Here is a 21247-nt window from a genome sequence, read left to right as displayed (position 1 = left end):
TCAGCAGCCGGCATGTTTTTATTCCCAGCGACAGGAAGGTTTTCTCAGCGCAGCTATTCTGAGAAGGTCTGCATTCCTGCCTCTGAATTGTTCTTCGGGGCCACAATGGAGCCTGAAAGTTTGCTTCCACGAGCTTGTCCAAACTAACAAGATGTGTTTTTCTCTCCGCCGCGGCTCCAGGGCAGAAGGACGGAGAGTCGTCTGCAGCCAATCAACACGTCAGCTTTCCCGTCTGACGAAAAAGATAAGACACAGCCGGCAGAGCTGCTTCTCTCTAGTTTCTACGTGTTTATTTTCAACTATAATCTGTGTTTTTTATAATCAAGATAGGAAAAGTAGAGCGTGTGGTATTTATTTTAAAAAAGGCATGTTATCATTTTTGGATTTTTAATGGAAAGATTTGTCAGAATAAAATTCTATAGAGGTGCAGGAGGTTTAATTCAGACAAAAATTCAAACACTTTTCTTTTTGCTCTCATTTTTCACGCTTAAATTAAAGAGCGGAGACTTTTTTCATGGACTCAGTAGATATATTTCTGATATTTTGTTCACAAATTTGTTAAAATCCATGTTAATGAGCCTTTTCCTTTTCAAAGAGAGTCCACCTGACAGGTGAGACTGATTAACCATTACTGCACAGGTGTGCCTCACTAACCAAAGAGCCAACACGCAAAACATCCAGCAGAAAACGTCCGAAAACGTCCAGCAGAAAATGTCCGAAAACGTCCAGCAGAAAACGTCCGAAAACGTCCAGCAGAAAACGTCCGAAAACGTCCAGCAGACAAGAAGAGGACAAAGGAAAAGAGACTCAATCGCTGCAGAGTCACAGCAGAATTTTATTCAGAAACATTTCAAATTATTACTTTAATATCACGTTTACACTTTTACTAAAGCGACTGAGGCTTTAAAAACAGATTACATACTTCAGAAATATCCAGTGTTTAATTTATACTTCACCAAATTTCCCCTGAATTCCTTTAAAGTAAAGTTCTGTGAGTTTAACATTTTAAAATATAAATTACTCAAAAAGCATCATGTTGCTATGGTAACACTAATGGCAGACAGGAGGGAGAGTCTGCTGCAGGTTTTCACATCTCCGTCTCGATGGACGGGCTCGGACGCCGCTCCGTCAGCTCTCCGTTCCGCTCCGCCTCCCGCTCTGACGCCTCCGGAGGCGCAGGAGGCCCAGAGGCGCCGCCACCACTGCTGGTCACAGGGAGGCTCCACGATGTCGTCTGGGTCACGTGACTGTCACAAAAAACACAAGACAAGATACTTGTGCGAATGCTATCAAACTTTAGAGGCCTCAACTTCCTCCTCAGAGTTTCTCTGGAGGCTTAATGTTTCTGTTTCGGAGATATAAATGACTTCATGATTAATGTGGGCGAGTTTATCGATAGTTTTAGATTTCAGATAAAACCCTTTGAAACCTGAGCCCAAAAGGGCAATGAGCAACTTAATCAGAAATTACCCAAAAATTAACAAAAATAAATAATACATAAACAAAACTACAAAAAGAGCGAAAAAAGAAGGAAAAATATAAAATAAAATAAAATAAAAATTCAAAAAAGCATATGACCTGGAAAAAAGTGCTTATTATAATAATAATCATATTTATGTAAAAAAAATGATTTTAAATATATAATTATGATAATGATACATTTAGTTTTTTTGGACATTTTTCTCTATTTAAAAAAAATCCTATTAACTTCCTGCAATTTGCGTAACAGTTCTTGTTGAGTTGCTCAGAGACTTTTTCCTCACGTTTCAAGTTTTTTATCGTGACGTCAACAAATGCGCGTGGTGGGATGAAGCAGCGCGGTCTTAAAGTTTGCACAACAGTGCGAACTGTCACCATGGTGATCAGGCAACAAAGTCACAGATATTTAGGATTAAGCGAAAGAGGAACACGATAAGGTGTGAAAAACACAAACAGAAATCAAACGCCAAACTCCAGTAAGTCGGTTGTTTAACCGCCATTAAACACAAAGAAGAAGAACAACAAAGTCACATGACATTCTCCAAAACGTGACTCGGTGTGTGAGGACGGAGGCAGAGACCGACTTCACTCGGATACGAGACAAAGAAATTACGACGATATTAGATCGGCTTTATTGAGCGGCTGAAATAGAAATAAAGCTGCCAATGTTTTGGACATCCATCGCCATGGTTACTGGGTTGTTAATTGCGAGAGGAAAGTTGCATAACACCACGAGAGAAGTCGCATAATATCACGCATTGGAAACACAGTCATCTCGCAATTGTGTTTTATTGAAATTTCAAAGATATCGCTTAAGTTTTGCAAATATCTGTAATAGAAAACCGAGCTGATGACTATAGATGAATGTTAAATACAAGCAAACTTCAAAAGATCCAAACTCACCAACATTATTCACACTTTCTTAATTAGTATAACACCAAAGATGTTCAAAAGATAATCCACATTCAGATGATAAAACAGGGTTTTTTCCATGTTTGACATCTGAAACTTTGTGCACGTTCTGGTTGCACATAAATTAGATTGAACGCAGATTTGTTTGGGAATTTGCACCACTGACATACTTTAGAAACTTGCACTGCACGGAGGGAAAAGTACTTTTTGGGTTTTGGGGTTGGAAAGTGTTGCTCTTACTTGATGTAGTATTTGACTCCGTCCGCAGTGTAGGCCTCCTCCCAGCCGTAAGGGAGACCTGCGGGGGGGAAACAAAAAGTCATCAGTGGGCGTCGTGTTGAACGTGGTCTGTTTGCTTCACTTTTCCAGACAGAATCAGGCCAGCAGATCTCTCACACACACACACACACACACACACACACACACACACACACACACATATCGAGTTTCCATCCTGCCTCTTTTCCCTGAGAAGCTCCAGGATTCTCCGACTCCCCTGTGAGTCTTACTGTACTTTTCCACTGTGGCTCTCCGTTTACTGTACGAGCTGCAGGATGAAAAGTCTCTTAACCCCGTTTCAGAGCACAAAGGGGGGCGACGTTTCAAATGCTGCCCCCCGGAGATGATCCCGTAAACTGACGCCGAACATTTCACACCTCCAGAGAAAAGAGGGATTGTGTTGAACGCTGTATCAGTGACCCGATGACACGATACACGACATGATACATGACAAATGATGTGTTATTATGACATGGCAGCTCTGCAGGGAAACGCTCTAAAAAACATGGATAGGTATTATCAGTGGCGTCTTCAGCCCCTAATTTTTGTATACTTATATTTATATTTATTTCATGTGCGTGTTTTGACTTTAAATCTTCCTTTGACACTCATCTGGCTCTTTAGATTACACAATATTTAGCATGTTTGTGCTGCGTTCAGGCACTTTTCTCAAAATTAGTTTGATTTACTTCTTTTGAAAACAAGGAAAAAAGGCCATGAACAACTTGTCAAGAAATGAAAAAAATAAAATACATAAAGGAGACAAGAAAATGTTGAGAAAATTAGCTGTAAAAATTATCAACGAAAACATAAATATATATATGTGTGTGTGTGTTATTTTACTTTTTTCTTGTCAATAAATCCAATAACAAGTCATAAATCAGCGTCAGTCCGTCTTTGCACACGAAAGAAAATGTAAAATATCATCACATTTTTTCATGTTGAATCAGGGCTCAGTTATTATTTGCAGGCTGCTGTAAATCTAGTGTATTTTTTATGCAGATTTGTGAGTTTTTTTAAAAAATGATGACAGAAATTGGAGGTCCAGCATCACTGCCGCTGATTTACACTGGTGCAGTTGTCATGGCAACAGCAACACAAAGACACTGGCAGTTATGGCAGACGGCTGCGTCTGTGAACTCTGACAGTCCTCGTTTTGAGACCGATTTTTTAAAGAAATGATTCACTCTGCAGTTTCATCTGAATGATGACGACTCCGAGATACGACTGAAAGCTCCAGAACTAAATGGACCTCATGGTGAGATTGTCAGCTTCTTTTCTGCAGAAGAAGTATCAAGAAAAACAGATTTTTTTGTCACTGCAGAGGAAAATCTTTGGTTGTCATGACACATTCAAACGAGGGTTTAACGCCTTCTGTCACATAATTCATGCAGTTTCACTGACACTGACCTGTCACACAGGCGTTTAATCACACCTGAAAACTGTTAGAAACATGAGTTTATCATGGGAAATATTTACAATATCAGCTTGTTAAAGACGACGAGAGCCGATGTCTCTTCCACAAAATGCTCTTCTGTTATTGGCTGCAACTTTGCAGATTCAAGTTCAGCAAAGTGAACTCCACTTGTGCAGATTTGCACAAAACTTAAGCAATATTTTCGTTAAAAACCACAATGAGGAGCTGACTGTGTTTCCACTGAGTGATGTTCTGCGACTTCTCCTCTGGTGATAACATCCCAGTAACCATGGCGACGGATGTTCAAAACATCAGCAGCTTTATTTCTATTGCAGCCTCCAAACTATCCGTCATTATTTCCAATCCAAGGACACGTAGGCGTGTTATGGAGCCGTGATGGAAAGGCGAGCCCCTCATACGTGGGACCGGCCACGTATGAGGGATTTCTGGGAGATGTAGTCCACGATTTCACAGAGGAATTGTGGGTTAAAAACTTAAAAGTTATGTGATGCAATAACAGCTCTTGTAGCTCCTGCTGCATCATGAGGGAGCCAGTTCCTACTGACTCACATAGCCACAGCGTCATGTGACCTCACAGCGTCATGTGACCTCACAGCCTCATGTGACCTAGAGGAACCAAAAAAGGGTTTCCACCACAGTTTGGACAAATGTATTTTTCCAGTCGCCTGAAATACGACCTTATGTGATTTTTTTTGTTTTTCTGGTGTGATTTTTTCTTTCTTTTCTTATTATTTTTAAAAAATTCTTATGTTTGTGTCTCTTTACTGTCTTTATGTTTCTGTTAAATTGGCGTTTACATCTATGGATATCAATGCAGTCATCCTCAATATTGTCTCTATGGTTAAATTGCTATTATGTTACAGCAAAAAGTTTTAAAAAATATTCATGTATGTATGTATGTATGAATAAAGCCTGATATGAGTTTCTCAGGCGTCTCTCCCTGTGTGTGTGTGTGTGTGTGTGTGTGTGTGTGTGTGATTGTCTGAGTGGACTCAGGTGTGTTGGCAGAGCAGAGACGCAGCAGCTGCATCTCGTCCTGTAATCAGACGTCCTGCAGACTCAGCTCTGCCTCATCGCAGTATCTGCTCAGCCTGTCTGCGTCTTCACTCTTTTCTACTTCAGATCTGCTCGTTTTCCTCGCTGATGCTGTTTCTCTTCTCCCTGCCGTCCCGCCTGCTCTCCTCTGCCCAAAAATGAGCAAGAAATTGGTGAAAAGTAACAAAAAATAAGAAAAAAAAAAGAAAAAAGACCAAGACACTTTTATAAAAACAATTAATTTTTCATATATATATATATATATATATATATATATATATATATATATAAAACTTTTTTTTGATAACCTTGGATTTCTGCCCTGACTAATTTTTGGATAACGTCCTCTTAAAAAAAAATTTGTAAACTATTTTCTTGCAGATTGTCGGACATTTTGTGTTTTTTAAGAAATCAAGTTTTTCAGGTTTTAGGTGTCTGAATGCAGCACGAGAAAACTGGTGTTGACTCAGGTTTCAAAGGCTTAAATATGTTGAAGAAAACATACCAGAGCCATTAATAAATGTACAAAAAATATAATAAGTGATAAAAGTTTATCTGTCAACCTCAATTATAAAATTAATTATAATAATAAGGTTAATTCTTCTCTTTCACCTGCTTAATGAGCAGTTGATGATTATTATTTTTTTAAATCGAGGTCCCGGAGGCTGATTTGTTTTTATTTTATTTATTTTTTAATAATTGTGTTTTTCTTTTGTTTGTCTGTTAAATATTCTGATCAAACCACAGTCTGCTCAATATTCTGCATTATTAATGTTGAGAGGTGTGCAGGTTGGTGTATCGAGGTCGACATGATGGATGAATTCAGCATCGTGCGTTTAAACACACGTTACTGTCCTGCTGCAGGTTTTGGGTTCTGACATGAACATGAGGAACCTCGTTCTTTACGTCTGTAACTCTTAACAGGATCTGACTGAGTGCAGCTTGATGTCTCCTCCGTCACAGCTGTTTACATGCTGCAGTATCCTGATTTCTATCAGAGCGCTCCGGAAAAAGGGTGTGATATGACAATCCCTAATCCCAAAAAATGATCAGAACCAGGGCACTAGGCCAGACGCAGGCGCTCAGTTCTTTGTGAGGACGTTCAGTAAAAACCTGCTGAAATGTTTTCTGGACAAAAATGTCTAACTGCTGCGTGATTCAGGACTTTTTGTCCGTCAGAAATCAACGTGGACAACAAGTCCTTGAAATGTCTTCAACATGTTGATAACAATGTGATTTGAGACGCCAAGCAACGGACAACAAAATGTCCTGCTGATAAACGACACTTTTTCTGTGCTCTTGGTTTGCTTTCTTTGATTTGATCACTTTTTATCTGGTTTCTCCTTTTAATGTTCGCGTTTTAAGTATTACTATGTTTTTTTCGACTTTGGCTCTCCTGTTTTTGAAGCACATTTAATCAAATGGTCCCCAAATAAAATTGCTCTGTGCAGACAAATGCTTTAAATGATGCAAACTAAATAAAACATGAGGCCTCAAATTCTTTTTCAGAGGCATGTTTTCTCCGTCAGTCGAGCTCAAATTCAGCTCTGATTCTGCTTTAATCGTTTTGGTTGCAGCTCTGCAGACTTGCACTAACATTAATCTTAAAATCCAGTTTTCTTCACACAGAGCACAGCGTCTCTTCTTGGAGCGAAGGCTCACCGAACCTTTAAAGGTCAGAATCTGCAGGTTTTATCCACTTATTTCTAAATGTTATGAGCTGTGAGTCATTGGAAATGAAAAAAAAGGCTTTTTATTGTGTAACATTAATCAGGTGGCGGCGAATGTGTTCGACGAGGAAGAAAAAAACACTCTAACACCCAGACAGGCGTTCATCATAACCTAAAAATTATAATATTTTTAGGCATTGTAGTCGCATTATGACTGCTGAAGCTCAGACTCTGCTGATGGCTCCTAATGCAATCTGTCGCCACAGTGTGTGTGTGTGTGTGTGTGTGTGTGTGTGTGTGTGTGTAGGAAGATGTTCTGCTGATCATATTAGCTGGCAGTGAATGGAGAAGACAAAGGTTCCTGCAGTTACAAGCTTTACAATTTTAAAAGCAGAGCACGTCTCCAGGCAACCAGAGCTGTGATGAAACGAGCTATAGGTGACACACACACGCACGCACGCACACGCACACACACACACACACTAGACTGTGCCAGCAGGATCAGTCTGACCTACTTTCTGTGTGACTTGTGTTTTTTGCGTCTCCGTCTTCATTAGCTCTAACAGGACATTGTGAATGATGGAGGACGTCTCTGTGATCCTGAATCACGGCCGTTAATTATGTAACTGCGCCCACGTCCGCCCACTGATGGAGGGAAATTAGGTGACTGTGTCAAAAACCCACATCCTGCCGGCTGAAAGCAAACTGTGCTGAAGAGCTTCAGCATCGATTCAGAAATATACATCAGCAGGGAATAATGTTAAAGAGATCTTTAACTTTTATTTTTAATGAACTCCCACCAGCCTGTCTGGACTATACGCTGCTTGGAAAGCTCCGTAACATTAATATTAACCCTTTGAAACCTGAATTCAGCTCTTTTTTAGCTGCATTTTGACACATTTAACAAGATTTTAAACCTTTAAAACCTTTCAAAGACAGGAAATTAGTAACCTAGCCTAAAATGTATTGCAAGAACTTTTCCAAAGGTGACAAAGAACTGCCAAAATTTGCTAATATATATATATATATATATATATATATATATATATATATATATATATATATATATATATATATATATACATACAGAGAGAGAGAGAGAGAAAGAGATAATCATTTGAAATTTTTTTTTTAAAATAAAACTGGAGGAAAATGATCAGAAATCAGATTCAGAACTATGTAATCATATATTTAAAATTAGATTACAGAGAAAAAAATAATTATTTCTATTAATTATTTTTCTTTTAGTTTGGCACTTTTTTCAGGTTATTTTCTGTTCCTGATACTTTTTTTTATTCAAATTTTTGCCAATATCTTGCTAGTATTTGAGTCATTTCTTGCTGCTCATTGCCTTCTTTGCATGTTTTTGGAAATTTATTTTTCAAAAGCTGTGAAAAAAGGAGAAAAAAAGCTATTTAAACTGTATTATTATGTAATTATTACTGAAAAACAAAACATCATGATAATAATAATAATACTAATAATACTACTAATACTACTACTAATAATAATAATAGATTTTATGCTTTGGGTTTCAGTAATAATTATGAGTGATAAAGACATTGACTTGACATTGAATTTTGGTCACAACCTAAATTCATTCAAATATTAACTCTGTTGGTGGCCAGCTGGGACAGTTTAATTCATGTTTTTTTGTTTGTTTGTGTGTTTTTTTGTTTGTTTGTGTGTTTTTTTCGTTGTTTGGTTTCTCGCAGCACCGCACTGATGACGATCTTCCATCGTCTGAAAATGAAAAACACTCTTCAGACTAAAATTTGCTTTTCTAAGTCTTTGCTTCTTAAACAAACCATGTTAATTTTTACATTTTGAACGTTTATTTCGTGATATCAGTCACAGCCCGGTTAAATAAAGATTCTTCCAGCAGCTCAACTGTGAAATAATCCAGAAATCACAATCAAATTTCACACAGTTTTAGCTTCTCCTCTCATGATATGTACTTTGTTTTTAGAATATTTACCCAGAAAAAAAAAGGAGAACAAACAGCAAATAACTCCAAACATCACGACAGCGACTAAAGCGTCCAGACCGTCCTGCTGGTGTCCGACCACGAAGGCCGCATTCCCATACGAATACCGAGACTCCTTCATCCCTCCTGCTTGTGGAGGTTTTCGGGATTTCCTCCGCTCGTACCGTTTGATTTTTTCGGCTAATCTACTGCACAGACACGAGCGCTCGGCCTCTCAGACACGAAGCTAAACACTGACAGGAAGCTACGGTAAGTTTAGTTCACTCGCTCTGGACGGATAAATACGGTAAACGGCGACCACATGAAGTGACGTCAAAGTTTGATATTGCTTTATATTGCTGATATATGAAGGTGTTTGTTGATGCTACACAGACGGAGGTCGGGTTGGACGACGACGCCAACGCTTCAGAAGTTCTTCCCAATAATCACTTTAACCAATCTGACGAGAGTTTTGGACATAATTTTAAAAACAATTAGATCTCAAAGATTTGCCTATTTCTTGAAAAGGAGCTGCTCACCTGGCGCACACGGCGAAAAAGTTTGATTTCGCAGTATGAATTTGTGCGGAAGTGTTTCTCCTGCAAGCTCACGCTTTTTACAGACTTTACGTTATGATGAAGACAGTTTTTTTATTATATCACTTTTCTCATCTTGATGAAAACTTTACAAATTTAAAACCACCATAAAAGAAATATTCATAACAGAAAAAGTTAATCTCACTTTCAAGAATCTTTGGGACCGATCTCTGAAAAAGTCAAGTAAAAGTCAGCTATTAATCTTAATTCATATTTACATTTAAGTTTACTTGAAATGTAGCTGTTTCAACTTAATTTTGTGAAGTTGCTGCAACTTGAAAATGACCATTTGAATGACCTCGTTCTTTTAAGTTTTAGCGACTTCACTAAAACAAGTTAATCTGAACACGATCACGTCAAAGAGGATCTCGCTGATGCTAAACTTTGCTGATCTGCAAGTTCTGTTTTCTCGACATGTTTAAGAAAATACAGATCGGGTTTCACGCGGACCAGTCCGCATTACATCACCCAGCAGCGGGAGCGTTTTATTGGTCTGATGCAGCGCAGTGCATTCTGGTAGTTGTAGGTTTTCTACCTCGTGAGAAATTTCTTAAGTATTTGCATCTTTCTACTGCAGAGACGAGACAGATCAAATCTTTAAAGTCATTAAATGAAAATTGAAAATTTAAGAGGCAGGGGAGAGATTTGGTGCCATTATTGTCTTCCCATGATTGATAAAGTGACCAACGGGCAAAATTTCTGAAGCGTTCACGAAGTCTGTTGATTCACAGCGATCTCCCTCCAGTGTTTTAACCGTAGAAACATATTTCACGCTCTGTTTCCGACAGTAAAATGTACATTTTTATGCTCTTGATATGCATTTCTTTTCCATGTAATTCAGGTCAAAACACTGGAGCGACGCCGCTGACTGGCGGGTGCTGACGACTCAGATGTGCAGAGATAAATGTGCAAACAGAACAGTTTCATGCAGAGTTCAGACGGGAGTCCACAGCTGGCAGGTAGGAGGAGACGAGGAGTCGCTGAGGAGGGAGGACAGAGTTGAGCTCGAGCTCAGGATGGCTGGAGGCGTCCCGCAGACGTCTCTTGCTGACGGAAGAATCTTCTAGAAGGTCAGCACTGAAACGGGGAGGACAGTTAGCTCTCAGCGGCAGGATCACTTTGGTTTCAGCTTCGTCCGGTGGGAGTCGCATGCGGGGCGGCACGGAAACAGAGAGGAGGAGGAGGAGGAGGACATGCAGACCGGCGTGCGCGGAGGCGAGATCACTTACAGTCGACCTCCAGGATGGCTCTGACAGTCCGCGTGAGCTCCTTCGCCTCCTGGGCGAGCGTGGCCGCCGTCCAGGGACTCTTCTTGTAGCGAGGAGGGAGGCCTTGTGACGACGAGCCGACTTTAACGTCTCCGGAGCTGCAAAATAAGAGACGGAGGAATCAGCGGTGAAATACCACTCGGTTATTTCGCCTTCGGATGAGGCCTGAAAGGGTTAAACCGTTACTAATCTTTACCTGCAAGGTTTTGCCAAATAAAGATTCAAATCCCCAAAGTTGGACAAATTGCAACAAAAAATTGTAAAATGTGACAAGAAAATTACTTAAAAATTCATTTTAAAAAGAGAGGATTATCAGAAAATTATTTTAAAAAACAGAGAAAAATGTCCTTCAAACGATATTAATAATTATAATAATTTAAAAATATTTTATTATTATGTTACAGAAAACAATATAATGAAAAATACTCTTTTTTCCAGCACTTCTTAAGTAATTTTCTTTATTTCTTTTTTTTATATATTGTATTTTCCTGGTTTTGCTTATTGTCAGGTAATTTTCTTTTCTTTTCTTTTTTCTTTTTTTACTAATTTCTTGCTAATTTTGGGGCCATGTGTTGATAAGTTGCTGGCTGTCTGAGTTTGAAAGAGCTCAAAGGTTTTAAAGAGTTAATGTGGTTCGTTTCAGGCACAAAAAAACAAAAAACACTTTGTTAGAAAAGAGATCGAGCTTTGGCTAAAAATTCCCACTTTTTTCTGTGAGGGGTGCTACTGTCTCCTCCTGCTCCTCCTGCTGCTCCTCCCCCTCACTGTCCTCCTGCTCCTCCTCCTCTTCACTGTCCTCCTGCTCCTCCTCCTCCTCACTGTCCTCCTGCTCCTCCTCAGTGTCCTCCTGCTCCTCCTCACTGTCCTCCTGCTCCTCCTCAGTGTCCTCCTCCTTCTGCTGCTCCTCCTCACTGTCCTCCTCCTCCTGACTGCCCTCCTGCTCCTCCTCCTGCTGCTGCTCTTCCTCCTCACTGTCCTCCTGTTCCTCCTCCTCCTCACTGCCCTCCTGCTCCTCCTCCTGCTGCTCCCCCTCCTCCTCCTTCTCACTGTCCTCCTCCTCCTGACTGCCCTCCTGCTCCTCCTCCTGCTGCTGCTCTTCCTCCTCACTGTCCTCCTGCTCCTCCTCCTCACTGCCCTCCTGCTCCTCCTCCTGCTGCTCCCCCTCCTCCTCCTTCTCACTGTCCTCCTCCTCCTCCTGCTCCTCCTCTTGCTCCTCCTCCTGCTGCTCCTCCTCACTAGCTCAGTCAGCTGATGAGGAGTCTGCAGTTTTTCAGGAGTAAAGGAGCGAACAGGCAGCTGAGTGTTGAAAGTCACTTTGCTTTTTTCTTTTCTTGATTTTTGTAAATAAATCACAGCTTTTGTTCAAACTCATTTCCACTTCTCCTTTTTTTCTTTTCTCTGGTTTCATGACAGAAATTCATGTTTAATGTATTTTGGGAGGCTGCGATCACGTGCTGAATAAAAAAACCCAGAGCGGTCCAGTTAGGAGGCCGGTTGGGGTTTTGGATGAGTTTCCGCTCAGGACTGTTTTCACCTGAACTTTGAGTAATTTTAAGGTGCATCCTAATTTTTCTTTTTTTAAAAAAACCTAACCGCAGTAACTTAACATGAATTTCATAACTTTGTGTTAAAAATATAAATTTCCGGGATGCGTTGCTAAAAACACAGATGTTTGGTGCCCTAAAAGCAGAAAAAAAGATCTGGTTTGTGGTCTGTGACGAGGTGATGAGAACGTGTTAAATACTGAGCACTTAAATCGTCAGTATTGATTATCATGCAGCATGGGATCAGCTGATCGATGTTTGGGGGCGTGCTGCATTTACCTAGTGATGCATTTTTACATCAAATCACGAAGCAAGTAAAGCACCATGAACAAAACCAAATCTACTCGTTAAAATAAACATTTTTGTGTGTTGAGAACAAACAGAAACAGACAGTGTTTTTAAAAACAGCGGCCTCCTGCTCGTTAGAGCCTCTCCTGTCGGTTTACAGGTTCGGAGGAGCCACTAAAAGCTTTAAATAACTCGGCGGAGCTGCCGGCTGAGGTCGGTTTGTCACAGCCTGATGAATAAACTCACACCTCCACGTGTTTGACTGATGCAGGAGCTAAAAACACTTTATGAAGCTGCAGAAGTGGCCGCGTCTCCATGGTTGCAGCTGTTAGCGGGTTCACACTCCCGTCGGTAAACGGCGAGCCCGCTGCTCAGACACGGTGATCCTCTTTGTGCTTCGTGATTTATTCTCCTCTGAAGGACGTTTCTTTCTGTCACGTGTCGCTGGATTCAGGGCGACCGATGACTTTAATGACAGTGATATTCAGCGTCGGTAACGAGCAGCGCCCAAACAAAGAGGAGCGGCGCCTCGTGCCCGCTGCCCTCCGTGAACCCAAATGTAGGTTGGCCCTACTTTTTTTGTGGCCTAGAAAGGGACGGACAGGTGAATAAAGAGAGAAAAGACGAGCAGGGGGTCTAGTGGTTATGAAAGACGAGTGGAGGTGTCCCACTGACCTGCAGCGAAATAAAAGGAAACCTGGCGGGAGGCGTCACAGCTCGGTGACTTAATAACATGACCGATTGACCTGATTTACAGGATGTGACTTACACAACCGAGCAGAAGGCGCTGATAACTCGTCTCATTGTTCACAGAGTGCACTCGCTCGAGTTACATACGGAGGAAGACATTTATTACAGGAATAAATCCTGCCGTTACACATACAACTGAAGAAGAGGCCACTATTACCCTCCATGATTACTAACAGGAAAGAACGGAGGGAGCAAAACGGAGGAGAGGAAGGACAAAAAAAGCAGGAAAGATGAGAAATGGCAGAAAAAGATGGGAAGAATTTAGGGAGATGGTCCAAAAAGTAAAAATGAAATAATAATGATGAAGGAAGGAAGCACTGCAGAGTAAGAAAAGTTTTTAAAAGAAGGATGAAGTGAAACAAAGAAGGGGAAGAAAGACAGAAGTCAAGAGAGGAGAGAAAGAAAGAAATGTGACTTCAATAAAACACGAATAATCAACGAAAGACGGAAGAAAACAAAATAAAACCTAAACAACGTGCAGAATAAAAAACGACAAGAAAGATGAAAACACAATGGACTGAAGGAGAAAGAGACAGGTGGAGGAGGACAGAAAGACAGAAACAAAGAAGCAAAAATAATAACGAAGGACGCTGAAACTGAAAGAGAGATAAGGAAAGACAGAGGGACAGAAGGACAGAGGGACGGAGGGACAGAAGGACAGAGGGACGGAGGGACAGAGGGACAGAGGGATGGAGGGACAGAGGGACAGAGGGACGGAGGGACAGAGGGACAGAAGGACAGAAGGACAGAGGGACAGAGGGACAGAGGGACGGAGGGATGTATGGACAGCTGTTGCTCTTCTTCTTCTGTGGTGTCGTCAGTGACCTCACAGGTTGAGACGTTTCATAACGGCGCCGCGCGCTGTGGGCGACCATTAACAGGAGCTGCTGCACCTGCACCGAAGTGGGCCACGCTGTGTGTGAGTGTGTGTGTGTGCGCGTGAGTGTGAGTGTGTGTGTGTGTGTGTAAACTGGGCTAATGGGCTCTGCTCTCTGCAGGATCTCTCATTATGTGTTTCCAGCGGTTGGTCACACAAACGCACACAGACACACACAAAAATAACACTGTACAAACGACATCATGAACTCAGGCACACGCACACACACACACACACACACACACACAGACACACACACACACTGAAAACACACACAGCATGTTGTATACTGCTGTAAACACACACTATTACATATGCTGTACACAAAAAACAACACATATAATAAAGCACACAGAAATACACACACAAAAACACACTCATGTGTACACATGAGTACACATCTGTACCTACACACACACACACACACACACACACACACACACACAGAATCACACATACACATACACACACTGATAAATCCACACACACTAAAACATCCTGAAAACACACACGAGATGCAGAGCTGGTGGTTGCTAACGGCAACCAGTTTAGCAAATCATACTCATCAGCATAGCCGTCGCATCAATTTGTGTCTCACACACACACACGCACACACACACACACGCACACGCACTGTACCTGTAGCTCTTTGTGGGTCCGTGACTTTCAAGCAGGAACTCCTGAACGTTCTGCGGAAAAACAAACAAAAACAAAAACAAATATGACTGATGTGCTTTTATTGATTCATTTCTCTTTAACTTTGGGCTGAATCAAAGATTACGACACAAACTAAAATCCTGCAGAAGAAAAATGTCGTTTGAGGTTGTCGTGATCTGAATCTGTTTTATCTCTGAAATATGTCAAACCTGAATATTTAGGATGATGAAATCCTTCAACTTTAATTCAGTAAAGACAAATAAATCTAAACATCTAAAGACAAATAGACTTGTAATAGACATTTATAAATGATTTCTAAATATCTATTACATTTATAAAACGTTGCTCGGCGGGTAACAGGTGGTCTATGCTTGTTTTTGGTTAAAAAAAATCTGTAATAACATGAAAAAAGCGTTCAGGTAAAGCAAATAAATGAACAAATAAGGAATAAAAGTTTCTACCTCCACAAAACTCAGCAGTTTCCCCGTTGACATCTCAAACCCCTTTTTGGTCGCTTCGCTCTTCCGTAGTTGACACTCCAGCACGGCGACTCTCTTCTTCAGCTCCTCCGTCTCCTCCTGAAACCAAAATAAAAAACATTAAAACAGAACAACAAAGTAAACGTTTTATTCTTCTTTGCAGCGCCTCTGCTCATTTCGCATGAAGTCATGATGGTAAACTGAACATCTGGAAGAACATGAATTTCTTAAGTGGTGATGAATTTTTTTTTACTATTTTTAGACATTTTTATGACTAATTGGACAAAACTTTGGTCATAATATAAAAGGACTAGACGGGTTTCCGTCACAGATTTGCACAAAACTTTGTGATATTTTCAAAAAACTCAACGTAGAGCTGACTGTGTTTCCACTGAGGGATGTTCTGTAACTTCTCTGGTGATAACATCCCAGTAACCATGGCAACCGATGTTCAAAACATCAGCAGCTTTATTTCTTTTGCAGCCACCGCACTAGCCGTCATTATTTCCAATCCAAGGCCATGTAGGCGTGTTATGGAGCCGTGATGGAAAGGCGAGCCCCTTATATGTGGGAGCGACCACGTATGAGGGATTTCTGGGAGATGTAGTCCACGATTCCTTCGTGAAATCGTGGATTCAAAACTTCCAGACGATCCGCTCAGCCTTCTCAGAGTTATGTGATGCAGTAACAGCTCTTGTAGCTCCTGAAAGTCGCCTGAAATAACACCTCATGGTTAATGGAAACCTTCTTCTCTCATGTAGTTGACTTGAATTCGACTTTTTGAGCACCTTTTCAAGGTATTCTAATACTTGATTTTTCGAAATGTAACCGCTATAAACACCTGGTTTGACCCCTGAAATATTAAACTGTGCAAAGTTGAAGGGTCGCTCTTGTTAATGACTGTGGACGTCATATTCTGACACTGTCAGAGGATTTCCTCGTAAAAATAAAAAAGCCTGAGTCAGCACTTTGTTTTCACATTGTCATAATATTTACAGCAGAGAGATTTCTGCTGATCTGTAAAAGCTGATTTGGCCTGCGGCGTCTCAGCTCGCCATCAGCAGCGAGCCCGCCGCCGCCGCCGCCGCTGCTGACCTGCAGGTTGCTACCCAGATTTCTACCAAAATAACCTGATGGAGAGAAAGGCGACGTCAGCGAGGAGGACGGAGCAGAAACGCTGACCCAGATTCACGCTGAGGATGGAGGGAGAAACAAAACATGGAGGGACGGAGGGGGAACGGAGTCAGAGAGGGATGCTGGGAAATGAGACTTTGCATTAGAGCGCATCGATAATTTCTTTAAAGAAGCATAAAGACCGAAACAAAACATTTTCTAACTGAGCTTGTAAATAATTGATTTGAACATGAACTACATGACTGACTTGTCTTATTTTAGTTTGAGTCAGGAACTAAAAATGTGCTTGAAATTAATAGATTTTGTTTGGTTCTTCTTTGTTTTTGTGGTAATTTTCTTGAACTTTTTACTAATTTCTTAGTAATTTTTTGTCATTTCTAGTTAAGTTATTTACTCCCTTCTTCTCATGTTTTTGAAAGAAATCAAGCCGCTCACAAATCACGATGAAAAAAATGGTTTTAAAAAAAGTAACGTTTTACTTCTTAACCTCACCTTTTTTTGTTGTAAAAAGGTCTATTTAGGACAATTATTGTCTTTTTTTTCTTTTCTTTTTTTTTACCATTAGGTGATTTCTGCATTTAAATTCTTCGTCCACTGGAATGAACAGGGAAAAAAACACATTAGGCCTCCCAATCTTTTTTTTTTGCTTATTTATGAGTGTATCTAGAGTAGAAATCCATCATTAATTTTATTATTTATTTTATATTATTTTTTATTTTTTAGTGTGTGTGTCTGGAACATAATCGGTTTCTGGTGGCGTTACGAGACAATCTACAAATGTATTAAAAAATAAAAAAAAAAAAAAAAAATAAATCTGTTTTGGTGAACCTAAACTAAAGACAAACTCAAATTTAGCTCTGACCAAACAGTCCCGTCGGTCACCTTATTGGCCGGCGGCGGAGGCTCCACCCTCTGAGTCTTGAGCTCGGCGATCTCGGCCTCCAGCAGGTGGATCACCTCCTCGTAGTCCATCTCCATCCCCCTCGCCTGCTTCTGAGCCGCCTCGGCCAGCTGGATCCGAGTCCTCAGAGCACGACTCTCCTCCGCTCCCAGTTTTACTTCCTGCACAAAGGTTTGCAGAGGAAGGAGGAAGAGGAGGAGGAGGAAGAGGAGAGATTCATCATCACAGCTCAACAAGTGAACAGATTACTCAGCAGCGTATCGGCGCTGCGTTCAAGGTCTCAGAGCTCCTTGACCCCCGTTCGTCTCTGAAGGTGCTGCAGCGGTGATGTTGAATTCTTGGTGTCGGGGCGAATTAGCGTGATGAAGATTTTCGCCCAGCGGGCCTGTCAGCGCTCAGCATATTTCTGTCTTTGATAAGGTTACCGACATTTGTTAGAGGAATCATTCAGGACACCGGAGCAGTAATGTAATGTGTACCAGTTAACTCTGGCTGACCCTTTGAGACCTGGATCGACACAAGTTTTCTTGTGCTGCGCACAGACACCTTTTACATGCTGTTTAACCCTTTAAAACCTCAACAGATCGGCTTGATTTCTTTCAAATAGCAAAAAAAAAAAGAAAGAAAAAAAAAAGGTGGTGGCAAAAAAACTGCCCGATTTAAAAACAAACAAACAAACAAAAAGCAACAAACAAAAAAACAGGCAAATAAAAAAATGTCTGGAAAAATTATATATTTATTATTATTATTAAGAATATGATTTAAAATTATCTTTCAGAAAAAAATATTTACATACATAGATTTTTATTATTTTTTTTAGCACATTTTTTGGGGGTATTTTTGCCTCTTTTTTTCTTGTTGGCTTTTTTAAAAAAAAAAAATTATTTCTTGTTAACCTTTTACTAATTTATTGCTAATTTTTTCGGACCGTGTCTTGTTAATTTGCTCATTGCCTTCTCCCCGTGTTTTTGCAAGAAATCAAATCAGTTTGCTCAAGTTTTAAACGGTTAACTCCTGTCGATCCTACAGAGCGAAACAACCATCATGTGAACTGTTTTTTGTTGTTGTTTCCAGTCATTCAATTATTGAACATGATTAAAAAAGTCATCAATAGTTTTTGTAATGCAATGTCTAATTCTGCTGGTTTATCTTTAATCACTATGAATGTGGTTAAGTGTGTCTAAGGTGGTGAAACCAGTGAAACCAGTGACTCGCTCCATGTGGTTGGAACAGAGCTCCAGCTCACAGCGAGTGTTTGAGGCCGGGAGGGAAACCGGCCGTCAGTGGAAGTTACATAACTGAAACACACACCAGCAGCAGCGAAGACACTGTAACCCCTCTTGACTGGGAAGTAACCACTCCCAGTTACTGTAGGCACACTGGAAGCCAGTAACTCTAACCCTGCAAACACCGGAGCTCCCGCAGCGCGGCTCGCATCACGCTGTAAAGCGATCCTCGCAGGTAGTAAAAGATAACGAGGCTTTACAAACGAGTCGTGAGTTTTGTCACGCAGCAGAGAGAGAATGACTCAGCATTAAATCTGAAGACACAGAGACGGAAACACAAACGTTTATATGATTTAACGTTTTGCTCAGAGTACGACTGCTGGCCACATACTTTTGTACACTTTCATGTCCTGGTTTTATGCCACATTTCACTCCTGTGTTTGGGTTTCTGTCTGTAAGAGCTGTGGACCACCTGGTACTTTATTCGGTAATCATCACTACACGACACGGGACATCCTGCAGAAATCAGCCCGTTCTCACTTCGAACTCGTCAAATACGTCCGCTCTGTAATGTACGTCGACGAGAACGTGCTCGGTCAGAACCGGTGGCGTTGTTATGACTCGCTGGGGGACAGCAGGCATGTCCACATGCAACACGGATGCATGGGCGGCATCACTTAAGAACACGGATAGATGGAACTTTGCGTGTGCACGAAACACTGAAGGACGCTGCCGGTAACCACGTAATGAAAGGAGCACGAGTGTGCGTACAGGGCGGGCAGGAGGGGACTTTCCTGTGGCAGTGCAGAGTTCGCTCTCCATGTAGATTTGTGTTTTTTACTTCTACACTTTACCATGTGCCTATTTTGCCTAGAGCTAACCGTCGTGATGGTACACGTTCGTTACCACGTCACGTTGTCCGTCAGTGACCTTCTGCATCAGCTGTTTACGCTCTGGGGTCACGTTACCGTGAAGTCAACAAATGCAAATGATGGGATGAAGCAGCACGGTCTTTATGTTTACACAACAGCACATGGAGACCAACACGGACCGCCACGATGGTTAAAATTAGGCAACAAAGTCACAGACGGTGAGGTTTAGGCAAAAGAGACTCATGGTGAAGTGAAGAAAAAAACACACACATCCACATAAAAAGCGAACTCTAGACGCTGCACACGAGTCAGTTGTTCGTAGAACCCACCCCCCCACCGTAAGCACACTCGTTTTATTATGTTATTACCGGCCACGTCAAGTGATGCCACCCGCGTGGTCATCTGACGCCATCCAGCCGCGTTGCTAAACTAGCTCAAACACCGAAAGCACCGTCAGAGCTGATGTATTTGACGAGTCGGGGCTCAGATCGAGCTGATAGATGCAGACGTCCACTGTTGAAGCGACGATATGTGACCACTTGGGATGAGATTGGTTGGCTGCACACTGATGGCACTTTTCCGTATAACTGACTGAGTGTGGACGTTTCTCTGCTTAGCTGCCAAAGAAAGGATTCAGTCTTTGTTTGAGTCTCTCCTGCCTTCAAATTACCACTCATTTTCTCATTAAAACAACATTTAGAGAAGCAGCTCTCCACCAGTGTCTTCTGTTATTGTTTATGCAGCCTTTGCACGCACATGCACACACACACACGCACACACACACTCAATGAAGCAGTGATGTTGGCGGCTTCACTCTCCTGCAATGCTGTCATATGCAGAGAGAGCTAAAAGGACACACATGAAGTGCACGCAATACGTGTTTATTTCTGACCAATGACACACACACACACACACACACACACACACACACACACACACGAACGCATGGATGCACAGACAAAAACACATGCACGAACACACACACACACACACACACACACACACACACACACACACACAAACAGAAAGAGTGAGAACAGTCCATCTGTTTGCTTCACTTTTCTCAGCAGGACGACATGCAATTTCAAAATTCTCCAAATCGTTGTTCCAAGAAAAAAGCGTGTGTGTGTGTGTGTGTGAGTGTGTGAATGAGAAACACAGATAGAGGGCGATAACAGAAGCAGACTGTCCACAGCGATCAAACGCTGATCACGACTTCAGAGTCTTGAGGTGATAAATGATGACTGTTCCATCGCTTCAGCTGCAGTTTTTTCTTCCTGGTGTTTAGGTTCAATTTTTTGAAAGCACACAGTTAAAGTTTTAGATAAAAGCTGAAATTTATATTGATTTGTATGTCTGACATGTTTGAGTCGGGCTGGGCGGTGTTGGTTTAATGTGGTGAAAATGGGCACTGGGCAGGGGGCCGGTGAATGGAAGGCATTTGGTCGTTTTGTCACCATAATAAAGTAAAAGAAAAACTCTCCTCCTGCAGACTGTGAGATCTTTGCAGTCTTAAAAGTTTACTCTGCAACATCGATCTATTAATCTTCAGTTTGACATCAAGTGACATCACCTACTGAACTGCAGGCTCCATCAACGCCAGCATGCAAAAACAAAACGCCATCAGCGCCATCCATCTACGCAGCTGTAATGGTAAAAGAAAAATGTAAACGAACGAATCGAGTCCTCGCTGCCGGCAGCGAGTCCCGCTGCCGGCAGCGAGTCCCGCTGCTGGCAGCGTTTTTCCCTGTCGAGTCTCAGTCACGTGATTAATAGTGAAATCGACCCCCATCTCTGGGAATCCCATGGGAATCATGTGACCCGCAAAAATGTTGGCCTGTAATGGGAGTGCAGTCCGAACACGGTGCAGGAAATA

General features: G+C 41.4%; 1 protein-coding gene across 5 annotated transcripts in view; it reads right to left on the bottom strand.

Moving 5' to 3' along the window:
• Positions 1 to 815: 815 nt before the first annotated feature.
• The window catches only part of stxbp4 (syntaxin binding protein 4), a 56201-nt gene continuing 35769 nt past the window's right edge, over positions 816 to 21247 (bottom strand). For 3 of the 5 annotated variants that reach the window (XM_088069922.1, XM_042508466.2, XM_088069921.1), the window contains 6 exons: positions 17255 to 17434; positions 15221 to 15337; positions 14742 to 14791; positions 10605 to 10741; positions 2632 to 2689; positions 816 to 1247 (listed from right to left, as the gene is read on the bottom strand). In XM_088069922.1, the coding sequence (XP_087926048.1) occupies positions 1088 to 1247; positions 2632 to 2689; positions 10605 to 10741; positions 14742 to 14791; positions 15221 to 15337; positions 17255 to 17434 (702 nt within the window). In that variant the 3' untranslated portion in view covers positions 816 to 1087. Of the gene's footprint in view, positions 1248 to 2631; positions 2690 to 8629; positions 10453 to 10604; positions 10742 to 14741; positions 14792 to 15220; positions 15338 to 17254; positions 17435 to 21247 lie in introns of those variants that run through there. The other 2 variants (XM_088069923.1, XM_088069924.1) reach the window with 2 other exon arrangements.

The sequence above is a fragment of the Plectropomus leopardus genome, chromosome 19 (assembly GCF_026936395.1).
Source record: "Plectropomus leopardus strain MGB_pleo_1.0 chromosome 19, ASM2693639v1, whole genome shotgun sequence".
NCBI lineage: Eukaryota > Metazoa > Chordata > Actinopteri > Perciformes > Serranidae > Plectropomus > Plectropomus leopardus.
Note: the sequence above shows the minus strand (reverse complement) of the source record. Positions and strands in the feature narration are given on the sequence as shown.